The sequence below is a fragment of the Mauremys mutica genome, chromosome 16 (assembly GCF_020497125.1).
Source record: "Mauremys mutica isolate MM-2020 ecotype Southern chromosome 16, ASM2049712v1, whole genome shotgun sequence".
Taxonomy (NCBI): Eukaryota; Metazoa; Chordata; order Testudines; family Geoemydidae; genus Mauremys; species Mauremys mutica.
Window position 1 is genome coordinate 10085948 of NC_059087.1, and position 12974 is coordinate 10098921.

General features: G+C 41.7%; 1 protein-coding gene across 1 annotated transcript in view; it reads left to right on the forward strand.

The window, feature by feature from the left end:
• TMEM132B (transmembrane protein 132B) overlaps positions 1-12974 on the forward strand; it is a 343025-nt gene that overhangs the window by 276476 nt on the left and 53575 nt on the right. Inside the window, exon 5 of the mRNA XM_044990538.1 lies at positions 4162-4305. Coding sequence (XP_044846473.1) covers positions 4162-4305 — 144 coding nt within the window. The remainder of the gene's footprint in view (positions 1-4161; positions 4306-12974) is intronic.

The window sequence follows — 12974 nt, forward strand, 5'->3', positions numbered from 1 at the left end:
AATCATTCGGATTGATATTCATCCTCATGCACAGGGCCAGCACAAGGTCCTCTGCATTACTTAAGCAACGCAGTGCAGATAGGAATAGGATGCTTGCAGAATGGCTGCTTACGGATACTTGTGGGGAAGAAAAATGCTCTTGTGGTTGAGGCGTTGGACTGGGACTAAGGAGACTAAGGGTTCAATTTCTGGCTTTGTAATAGACCTTGTCTACACCGGCGGTGATGTGTAGGGTAGGTATAGCTATACGCCACAGCGCTAGATGAACCGCTACACTGATCTGTTGGCCAAGTACCTCCGCCACAGGTGAGGAATGCAGGTCTCAGCCCGCCGGAGCCGCTCGGCCAGGCTGTGAGCAATGCGCGTGTATTTCAGGGGAAGATGCTGTGCTATGCAGCACAGCTGTTTAAAGCCTAATTATTTGGGCTTTTCATACCACTCTTGTGGGTTTCATAGAGTGGGTTCATTAATATCCACTACAGTCATTCCTCAATAATCCCCACTCTCGGTAACATATTCACCATGTTAATAGGGAGTGTTGGCAATCACAGCTTTATCACAACTTTTGACAAGTCTCCCATTCATATTTCCCCTCTCCCTCATTTGTCCAAAGCAATGAGTTGTAAACATTTACAGTAGATGCACATAGGGTTTATTCATATTCAAATAAAGCCATTATCCTGGCCTGGAGTTTTGGTAGTTTTCTACTCTTCCTCTAGAGAATTTCTCTCAGTAGTGCCATCTAATCAGGTTTAGGTTTTAATTAAACAGCTGTCATTTGCTTCCTAGTTCTGTTGCGACCTGATGTTGTATTAAATTTTAATTTAGCCTAGGCTGGATAAGAAGTAGATTCCTTCAGACAACAAAGAAACACTATTAGCAGGTTACAGTTGTAATTAAGAAAAGCTCTGCTGAAGTGCTAATGCATTCAGGTACAGAGAAGGAATTAGAGATAAACACTTATGTAATTATTATTCAGGGACTGAGCAGGCAATATGAATATGCAGCTCGCACCTGAGTTAATAGAATTCCATTTTTGTATGCTAGCTATCCTTCTTAAAAAAAAAAAAAGCCTCAGAGTACAGAAGCCGGACTAGGGTATTTACCATTTTACATCTGGGACGTTTTAGTCACTGTGGTTAAGATCCTCAGCTGGTGAAACTTGGCATAGTATCATCAACTTCAGTGGAGTTCTGCCAATTTATGCCAGCTGACCTGTAAATCAGTGTTATTACCCTTCTGTAGATTTCAGGCACTGTCAGTAATAACCACTATAGACATGTTAAATTCAGGAAATGGTTTGTCTCTAACAAGCCCTACTACAGAGATATAAAAGATACCTACTTGAGTCTTGCTGAAATGTTGTTACTTGTCAAAGATCCATTTTTTAAAATATAACATTATATATATATATATATAGCTTATGGACAGGCAATTAGTTCAATTCAGACTTCATTCTCTTTCTCACAGAGGAAATATATTTTTGGAGTCTGAAAATAGTTAGCTTGTAAAAAGGTCTTAACACCGTCTACTCTATGCATAACACTGGATCTAAGCATTTGAGATATTGATTTTATATCATAAGTTTTCCTCCCAGTGACGTTTATTTTTGTGATGCAGCAACCGCTAATCAGCACGGCGAGTTTCTCAACATGCGGAGAGGAACACAGGGCAACGCTTTATGTCAAGATCAAGATAAAAGTATTTCAGAACATCCAAAAATAAACAGGCTAGTGATGTGTCAATTCTTAGCCCTGTTCCCTTGTCCTCAGCTTCCCCGTTCAGATGAAGTGTACAAAAGGAACAGAAATCCTTTTGTAATCTTTGCATTCACCTTCAGCAGTGCCAAAGATGATGTCAATGTAGCCACTAATCACTAATTGTTTTTTAAAATGAAGCTCATTGGGCCCAATTCTCCTCTTGCTTACACTGGTGTAAAGCAGGAACAACTGCTGGTTACTGTTATAATAACTGGTGCAAAACTGACATATGTAAGATCAGCCAGTTCTATTAAAGCCTGTGAGGTCAATGGGAGTCTTTCCATTAACTTCAATGGGCTTTGGATCAGGCCCTGAGTGGAGAGTTATGTGGTTCATATTCCCCTCCCCACCAGGAAAGAGTTCTCAAAAGGAGGATTATTCAGCTGTCCTCGTTCATTATGTCCCTTGTCGGACGTATTTTTCTACCTGATCCTTTGAAGCAAAAAGTCCTTTATGGAAGAATGGCTTGGAAAATGGCATTGTGATAAAATGGTCCAGGTGAAATGCAACTTATCACAGGGGCATCACCTCTCCATTATGTATGTGTCATATGATATATTATATATATACACACAAGCATATTACTGTGCAGGTATAGGCGTGTGTATATATGTCTGACTGTATATGATTTGCAGGTTGCTCACCAATGGTTTTGGCATGGATGAAGCAGCCCGAATTTGACCCTATATATCTTCTACAATCTAAAATTTTTTCCCCACAAGGTGATACATTTTGGTTCTCAGTCTTGCTCAATCTATAGTCCTTGTAAGGACTTGGCAGGGTTTTTGTTTTGTTTTTGTTTTTTTCACTTCTGCTTCTGTCATCTATTTCTTTTACCCATGCTGTCCCTCCCTACTGGATGACAGCTGGTTATAAATGAGACTGATCAACATAAATGAACATTAAACAGTCATTTACTGCACAAAGCATCTGGTTCATGACTTACCTAATGTAGAACAAAGAATGTATATTTATTTCTTGAGGCCTTATTCAGGACAGCACTTAAGCATATGCTTAAATCCCTCTGAAGTGAAAGCTTTGAGTTAAGCACATGCCTTACTACTGTTCCAAATACAAATGGACTCAAGTACATGCTTACATGCTTTTTTGGAACCTGATTGATGGCAAAGCACTAGTATACTTCGTTAGTTAGCTAGCACTGGTGTTTAGTACTTCATTTAATTCAAGCTACTTTTTCTAAAAGTTGCCTAATATTAATATTATATCTTAGTTGCAAGTACTTATTGGTCATCTTCTGATGTCTGTAGCTTGGGGTGTACTCCCATTGTTTCCTGTTAATTTAGCTAGCAGACAGAGGGAAATTATAGTGAATATACCTCACTGCCTATGCAAGACAGTGCCATATTTCTCACTTAAATCCAGTTTTCCACCCAGGCTAATTATGGACTTTAAAGTTGGAAAGCTACTTTTGCCCGCCCCCCCGGTTGAAGTTGAAGAAATGATTTTATGGAAGTGATTAATAAAAAGCTAACGGATTTAAATAAATAAAAAAACTCAACCCCAAGGTGCTTCTAGAAACCAGAGACTGAACCCGCACAAGCATTGGTCATGCAATGCAGCATGAAGATCTGGCTCTGGTTGCAAGCATTTCTTATTTATAAACCATGCAGAACCTGTTGAGTAAAGTACCTTTGGAGGTTCTACTCCTCCAATCTGCACAGCCACTTACGCAAGCGGGGGACCACAGTAACAGCTCATTTGGGGTAATTAATCATACTGCATCCACGCCAAGGTGTAGATGAAGGCTGTGTTAATGGAGTCATTAGCATGCCGGCTCTGTGAATCCATCACAGGAGAAGATAAATATGGCTTGATGGCCAGTAAAATGTCTCCAGGTGGGATTCTGAAGGGGAAAGATTTTAAAATTCGCATTTGGCATTCTGTTGTTTTTGGCGCCACATCTCTTTCTAACGTGACATGAAAATGAAGGTTTCACTCAAGCCCCCAAAGAAGGAAACCACTTAACAGGCACATCTTTTAAGGAGAATTTGGGAAGCAATGGAGGGAGGTTTATCATAACACTTGGTGTCCATATCTACAACCACCGACATAACTTGGGAGGTAGGGATGGAAAGATTTGTGTAGCTCCATAAAGATTGTGACATATGACCCTGTCTTCTGCAAAGCATTAAGAAGAATGCAGAACAAACCTGATTTATTGCATCATGCTGGCAATATCTACTGGTGTATTTATAACTTGCTATTTTGTATTAGCAAATTACTTTAGCAGTGCACCTAATTTTTAAAATTGCAAGTCAAGGATGAAGGTCAATAAGCATCATGAGTAATTTCTAGCAACACTGGAAATGTCTACATTGTGCCCGGTGGTCATGCTTATTTAACGTGCATCCCCTTTTTGTGCATGTGTGTGTATGTGCAGGATACAGAAGTCCTTAACACGGCCATTCTGACAGGGAAGACGGTATCTGTTCCAGTGAAAGTTGTTGCTGTGCACGAGGATGGTTCTGTGATCGACGTTTCAGAGTCCACTGAATGTAAATCAGCTGATGAAGATGTCATAAAGGTGAGGTGGCTAAACAAAGGTGTGCAAGTTAGAGAGATGGAGCTTCCCCTTTCTGCCCCCTACCCCATTGTGCCCCTGAACAGAAGCCAACCACGATCCCTGTCCTTGTGCTCTCTGGGGCAATTCAGGCCCCCAACATTGCAGTCATGGAGTCCCCCCAGAAATGATCCAGTGTCAGCGTTCAAAAGGGCATTGGATTTCTGGAGGTTGTGCAGGGATAGCATGCTCCTTCTGTATTGTGGAACCCAGCGATGCAGGTGCTGCCTATGTGCCTAGCAGAGAGGTGGGTGTGAATCCCTGGACTGGACAATATGAATGCATGAACACGGAAAGTGCAGGGCCCTTAGTGGTGCTAAACCACCAAAATGGGAGAAAATTGAATCGTGGCCCTGCCTCCATTTTTTGCTGGCTAGCAGATCAATGCTGATGAGGGGGAAGCACATGCTGTCTGGTGTTAGACTTGGGAAGAATCAAGCCATCATTCAGGGACCCTTGTTGTCATGCAGCCCTTCTGCACTCATCATTACATAAATAATACGAGTTGCTAGGATTGGTATATTGCCAGGTTGCTAATACACTCCTGACCTTTTGACCTTGTTTTTCCAGTCCAGTGCTTCTCCTAAGCAAAGACATTGCACTCTACCAAATTCTGAAGTGGCTTTGTGATGTGTATAAGAGTGACAGTTAGACCAAGAGTGAAATTCCGGTACTATTGAAGTCAATGGCGACATTCCAGTTGACTTCAACGGGGCCAAGATTTCACCACAAAGAACTTGAACTGAGTTCTTCAGAGATGAAAGACTACTTGCACTGATACAGTAGGCCACCTGGTACACAAGAAAGCAGATTTTTTTAAAATAAAAACTTCTTTATAGTAAGACCTATGACTTTTTAAACAACGTTGTCCCACCTACTGTAGCAAAAGCAGACTTTCCTTTTAAATGTGATAGGCTAAATTGGTTCCCTCTACATTAACACCAATCCATGGAGAGACAAAGGCATTGTAAATATGACCTTTTAAAGTCATTGATTGTATAACTTTGCCACTGTTGTTACCATATAAAACAAAGTCATACAAATTATTATTTATTTATTTATTTATTTATTTAGACATAAAGGTAGAGAAGCATTTTAACTGGAATTGTGTGTCTATTATGTCTGCTTTTTGTTGGTAGTGCATAAGCATCAGACCTGAGTAGGATTATCTTGCCTTTATCATTACCTCTATGGAGTTTTCAAAGAGTAGTCTTGGAATGGTGGTATTTTTTTTTTGCCTGAGTCGTGTGGACACAGCTGTTACAGAAGATAAGGCTCTATGCTTACCTCTTCCGCAAACAGAGATCCTGTGACCCAAGAACTTTAATACTAACTACCTCTGTAGCCTTTGACAAAGAACATTCCTTCTGGTCTTCTAGATAGTAATTGTGTCTTCTCTACATACATTTCCAGATCTGACAGACTATATTTATATATTCTCTGTAGATTGCTTTTGAAGCACCAAAGCCCGTGTCTTAGTATTTTAACTCATCAGTGCAACCTTTTTTGTAGATAAGACCATAGAGGTCTTAGCAGATAGCGCATACTTTGTCAGAGAATTTTTCATGCTATCTTAGGAGAACAAGAAAATGTATATTGTCAACCTATAATTCATTTTGAAATATATGTACATGGATTTTTACCAGATCCAAAAATTCACCCTCTCGCCTTATTTTAAAAAACTTGGAATGAGTTCATCATCAGCCATTGCATCTGGTATGTGGTGAATCAAACACATTCGAATTTATCTCCAAAGACAATAAAGAGGCATTGGAGTTAAAGAACTTATTTTGTAACTTTACTGGTGAAATTTTAGGGTATCTATTGTCAAACTAGAGAAGCTGTTTGTTGAAGTGTTACTAGAAAAGGAGGTGTTTTCATCAGTATCTTGTAAGTCTTGATAAAAATCATAAAAAAACTCCAAAACATACTTTGGCATGCTGCATTTTATGAAGTGAGCAAATTCTCTTATGCCACGTTTGAAAAAAAGGAATTGTGCTGAAATGTGTACTGGACTCAACATGCGCTTCAATTCAAATTCTCTACATAAGGTAATTGATTAAAGAAATACAACGATGTTCTATTGTCAAACCTGGAAAGATCTGAACCAAATTATACTACATCACCCTCATTATCAAATTCAACACAATATTTTAGCAACAAACAATTTTTCTTGACTGCAGCTTCCTTAATTATGCTATCAGTTGAGGTTTTCACATTCCCAGAACAATGCTAGCCAGCTTTGTGCACATTTGTTCAGGTTGGCTTGTATTTTTTGTTTCACTCTAACCAGAAACTCCAACACAACACCTGGGTTGGTGACAAAATCTAGAGCCAGGCAACTTTTGCTTTTGGGTTTTTTTGGGGGTGAACATGTAGCTCTCGTTTTCACGAACACAAATCATTTCTGAGTTATCTAACAAAGACCAATTTACAATACAGCTGCAGGGAGAATGTGATGGGGAAGGGTTATTTGCTGTGCGTGTAAGTAAAATGTTTTTAAACTTTAATGGCCTGGTTCTCATTTAAATAGAATAATAGAATCATAGATTTTAAGGTCAGAAGGACCATTATGATTGTCTAGTCTGATCTCCTGCACAACGCAGGCCACAGAATCTCACCCACCCACTCCTGTATCAAACCTCTAACCTATGTCTGAGCCATTGAAGTCCTCAAATCGTGGTTTAAAGACTTCAAGGTGCAGAGACCCGTGCCCCACGCTGCAGAGGAAGGTGAAAAACCCCCAGGCCTCTGCCAATCTGCCCTGGAGGAAAATTCCTTCCCAACCCCAAATATGGCGATCTGCTAAACCCTGAGCATGTGGGCAAGACTCACCAGCCAGCACCCAGGAAAGAATTCTCTAGTAACTCAGATCCCACCCAATCTAACATCCCATCACATGCCATTGGGCATATTTACCGCTAATAGTCAAAGATCAATTAATTGCCAAAATTAGGCTATCCCATCATACCATCCCCTCCATAAACTTATCAAGCTTAGTCTTGAAGCCAGATATGTCTTTTGCCCCCACTGCTCCCCTTGGAAGGCTGTTCCAGAACTTCACTCCTCTGATAGTTAGAAACTTTTGTCTAATTTCAAGTCTAAACTTCCTGATGGCCAGTTTATATCCATTTGTTCTTGTGTCCACATTGGTACTGAACTTAAATAATTCCTCTCCCTCCCTGGTATTTATCCTTCTGATATATTTATAGAGAGCAATCATATCTCCCCTCAGCCTTCTTTTGGCTAGGCTAAACAAGCCAAGCTCTTTGAGTCTCCTTTCATAAGACAGGTTTTCCATTCCTCGGATCATCCTAGTAGCCCCTTTCTGTACCTGTTCAAGTTTGAATTCATCCTTAAACATGGGAGACCAGAACTGCACACAGTATTCCAGATGAGGTCTCACCAGTGCGTTGTATAACGGTACTAACACCTCCTTATCTGTACTGGAAATACCTCGCCTGATGCAGCCCAAGACCGCATTAGCTTTTTTCACGGCCATATCACATTGGTGGCTCATAGTCATCCTGTGATCAACCAATATTCCAAGGTCCTTCTCCTCATCTGCTATTTATAACTGATGTGTCCCCAGCTTATAACAAAAAATTCTTGTTATTAATCCCTAAATGCATGACCTTGCACTTTTCACTATTACATTTCCTCCTATTACTATTACTCCAGTGACTGCAATGTATCTCCAGGTTTCACCACTCTGGTAGTGTAATTAAATTTATGAGCACTTTCCGATCCATTCAGACTGCCAAATGGGTGTAAATGGACCTTAGTGTAAATGAGACTCAGTCAGGCCTTAAGTGTTTCTGTTTCCCAGTATATCCACTGAAATAAAATCACATTTCCTTTTTCCTTTCAACCCATTTTCCTTGAAGTCTTTACCAAAGGAAACATGAATGAATATCTCCACGTGTGACCCAACTTGATTTTCAAAGGCGCACAGTCTCCTTCTATAAATGTGACTATTATTTTTTTGCTATGTACCATGCTGCTGTTCTTATCTGATTAGTGGCTCTGTTATTTATCACTTCACAATGAATTCAGGTTTCAGAGGGGTAGCCGTGTTAGGCCACAAAAGCTTATGCCCAAATAAATTTGTTAGTCTCTAAGGTGCCACAAGGACTCCTCGTTATTTTCATAGTGGATTGTTGATCTTGTAAACTCAAGAACTGAGGTGTTTTGTTTTTTTCACTTCAGAAAATCAGATACAGGTCTGTAAGACAGTGCTCATGGACTTACCTTTTGTATTAGTAAAGTTTCTACTAGTTCTAGAATTTTCTGTCGTTAGAGAAGATTGGATTAAGTTAGACATAAAAAGGTCAGGAAAAGGACTTCCTCCCTAATAAAATTAACATCTGCAGCCTATAGGGAGGTGTTACATTTCAAAACACTGCCTGTTTAAAATCCAGCTAGTTCAAGCAGCAGCCCTCCATATGGGTACGCTGTCAAAGCTGGGCATGAAGTTGTTCTGGTTCCTGAATTTAAAAGGTCCACTGGAGCCGGCAACTAAATAAGGCTTGACATGACCTCTAAGAAAAGAGACAAGCTTTCCAGTTGCAGTGGTGAATTTATACACGTTGTGAAAGCGAGGCTCCTACCCTTTGACTGCTTTTCTTGTCTTTTTTCAAAATAGTTCTTATTCTGCCCGAGAATAAAACCCAAGGGCCTGATCCTAGGCTTATTCAAGTCAATGGGAGACTTTTCTATTGACTTGACTGGGATTTGGATCAGGCCATAGAACGGTAGATCAAATCCAGCACCAGTTTACACCCTGTATTATCCCATTTGCTTCAGAGACTGAACAGGGTGTAAATTTAGCCTGCTGTGTGAAACTTTCTGGCATCAAATTAATAGATTGATGATTGATAGAAGAGACGCTCACCTGGGACTGTGCCTTTTGGCTAGTAGAACAGGGAGACCATTACATTAATAATTATGTAACTAACCAAAGGCAAGAGATCTGATTCTCATTTATACTAACGCCACTTTACCTCACCGTAGTCATGTAAAGGGGCCTTAAAAGTGAGAGTAATTTAATGTTTTTGTATAATTGCAACAACCTCATAATATATTTTACCCAAAATTATTTATATGTTCTCTCAGCCTTAACTCCATCTGAATGTGGTTTTTAGCTGGGAATTTAGCAGGCTCGAACCCACGATCTGAGTTGGAATTTAGCACTGACACGGGGGTTAGCTATCTATTTCAGAAAGAACATGCAGCTGCCCCCCTTGATAAGCACCTTTTGTAAAGTCCATATCGATTTCACTTCCAGACATGTTTCCATGTGCTGTACAGAGTTAAACCCTCTCATAAAAGTTGTCAGCTGGGTTGTATGTAATTTACTAATTTTGTGCTTCTTTACACCATTAATTCCATCCTCTATTGTTCCTTCCTAATTGCAGAAATGTCATATGCTGTTGGCCAGAACTGAGAGCATTGCATTCTTAACCTTTTATTTCTCTTTAGTAGCTTATGATTTAGTAGATTGTTAATGAGACAATCCTTTTTGCTCATTTCTGTCCTTGCTCTGAATTACAGTGATGTAATTCCACTGAATTTAATTAAACCACTGGATTTACATGGATTAAGTGAGCATATCCTGGCCACTTACTATTTATGTGTGTTACCAAGTATGTATCCATTTACAGCTACCTAGATACCATGTTGATTGGGTGCAGTATAAATTAAAAAAAAAAAAAAAAGATAATAATTGGAGATATACCAATCTCCTAGAACTGGAAGGGACCTTGAAAGGTCATTGAGTCCAGCCCCCTGCCTTCACTAGCAGGACCAATTTTTGCCCTAGATCCCTAAGTGGCCCCCTCAAGGATTGAACTCACAACCCTGGGTTTAGCAGGCCAGTGCTCAAACCACTGAGCTATCCCTCCCCCCTGTACATACATAGGGCCCAGATCCACAAGGATACTTAGGTGCCTAAGTCTTGAGTTTAGGTGTCTAAATCCCAGTTTTGGCTCCACCGTGATCCACAAAACTCCCACTGAATCTTGTAGCACCTAAACTCACTAGTGACTATAGTTTCGGCCTCTGGACACGCACACTGCTACGTCTCTCTCGAAGCATTCAGTTGCCTAAGTCGAGTTCAGGGCCTGATCTGGTAGGTGTGCTCAGGGAGCTACCTATTGCCCACCCTATGACTGTTAGCCCAGTGGCTGAGTCCTTGCTTTGGAAGTGGGAAACCCAGGTTCAGTTTCTCCCACTAAAGGGGGAGAAAAAATTTGAACAGGAGTCTCCTGACTGCTGTAACTGCTGAGTGGGTAAATAATGAAAGAGTGATTGTAACAGGGGGACTGGAGTGGACCCCAGTTCCCCCACCTCCCAAGTGGGGCCCCTGACATTCTCACTGCCTCTTTCTTTCTGTCTGGCCGAATGTGACAGTGGAACAGTCATTGAGCCAAATTCATCTGTGATATAATTCCATTTGTTTCAGTAGAGTTAAACCACCGAGGAATTTAGCCCAGTGTTTCTTTACTGAATGGACTCTCTAGAATCTGCTAGAATTCACAGGGCCTGGTTCAGATCTCACACCCGTGTAATGCCACTGATACCAGCACAATTACTCATGATACACCCTATACTTAGGATCAGGCTCCTTCTGCCTAATCAGAAGCATATATTGAAAACACCGGGGTCATAAGATCCTGAGGACTGTGAGTGAATGCATGTTCCTCGTTAGCTTGCCAGGGGAAAGCACTCTAATGCATTATTCCTCACTTTCTGGCAATATGCTGGCTAATTATGATGAAGGTCAAATTCAAACCATTTCTGCTCACTACTTTAGTACCGCAAACCTTATCTTGAATCCTCCATATTAATGTTATTGTATAATTAATGTATAATTAATGTTAAAACAATAGAAGACCTAATTTCCCCTCTTCCCCTCTCCCCCCTTCCCCCCCGCACTACTTTCTGTCTAGCAGTAGCTAACGGGGCTTCATTTCTTTATCTGATATTGTAATGAGCAGTAAAGCTGGTGATTGACATGGATTGAAACATGATGAGGGAGGGGGAGAAACCTCATAGGAGAGAAGGGGGATCACGCTTACTCCTCCCCTCCCCTGCTAGCCGGTCCTTAAGGCCTATGTCAAGATAAGGGATACATCTGGGAATGAGCCTTTCTGGAACAGGAGTAGGTGTAAACACCATTTCCGGTTCTGTGTTTGTACAGAACCTAGTACAGGGGTTCTCAAACTGGGGGTCGGGACCCCTCAAGGGGCCATGAGATTATTACGTGGGGGGTTGCGAGCTGTCAGCCTCCACCCCAAACCTCGCTTTGCTTCCAGCATTTATAATGGTGTGAAATTTATGAAAAAGTGCTTTTAATGTATAAGGGGGGTCACACTCAGAGGCTTGCTGTGTGAAAGGGGTCACCAGTACAAAAGTCTGAGAACCCCTGACCTAGTACAATGGGGTCCTAACTAGCGTCCCCCGCCCCCCAGGTGCGATGCTGGATGGGCTGGACTAACCGCCTAGGCTTATGTTTTCAAACCTTGGTCACTACAGTTATGCTCCGGAACATGACTACTGTGATATTCAGAGGTGTTGAGGTGGGGAGACCATGGGCGTTTGGGGCATCTGAAAATCAAGGCGCCCAAATTCTGAAAAATGTTGGCCCTAGTGCTAAAGGCCTGAGGGGACTATTTAAATACATTCAGCCTCTCTGTTACCTACATGGTAGGTGGTCCTTTCAAGTGTCCAAGTGCAGAATGGTAACCCCACATTAGCGCAGATGAAGGGGTATGCATCCCCTCCCCCTTGTTCCACACTCAGAGCCAGGTGGCTGAGACCCTTTCAGGATAGTAATTTTTCAGTGACATGCCAAGCACATGTTTGACAGCTACCATAGCAGGGATTGAAACTGGGACCTCCGGAACTAAAAACACGAAGTGCTACTGCTTGAGCTAATGCTCCCTAGCTGGGCCTGTAACAGGGCTTGTCTACACTTCCTGCCGGATTGGTGGGCAGCGATCGATCCAGTGGGGTTGATTTGTCCCACAGACGCGATAAATCGACCGCTGAGTGCTCTCCCGTCGACTCTGGTACTCACCAGAATGAGAACCGCAAGCGGAGAGCGTCAGCTGTCGACTTACTGCAGTGAAGACACCGCGGTAAGTAGATCTAAGTACATCGACTTCAGCTACGCTATTCAGGTAGCTGAAGTTGTGTATCTTAGATCGACCCCGGGTGCTGCTGTAGACAAGCCCACAGACTTGTGTTCTCTGTGAATCAGCCACATAAGGGGGTTTTAATTTGTTTTCAATTGTTTTTTATATTCTTTGTGACAGAATTAAGAGTCTTTGGCCCAGATCCACAAAGGTAGTCAAGGCTCCTAACTTCCAATTATTGCAAATTTTACAGAGAGGTTGTAGCTGTGTTAACCCCAGGATATGAGAGAGACAAGCTGGGTGAAGCAATATTGTTGATTGGACCAGCTGCTCCACTGGTGAAAGAGACAAGTTCTCGAGCTACAGAGCTACTTCAGGCCCAAAGAAGAGCTCTCTGTAGCTTGAAAGCTTGTCTCTTTCACCAGCCACAGGCACCGACTTTCCAATGTGCCGGGGCGTGCTGGACCCTCAGGCCCTGCCCCCGCTCCACCCCTT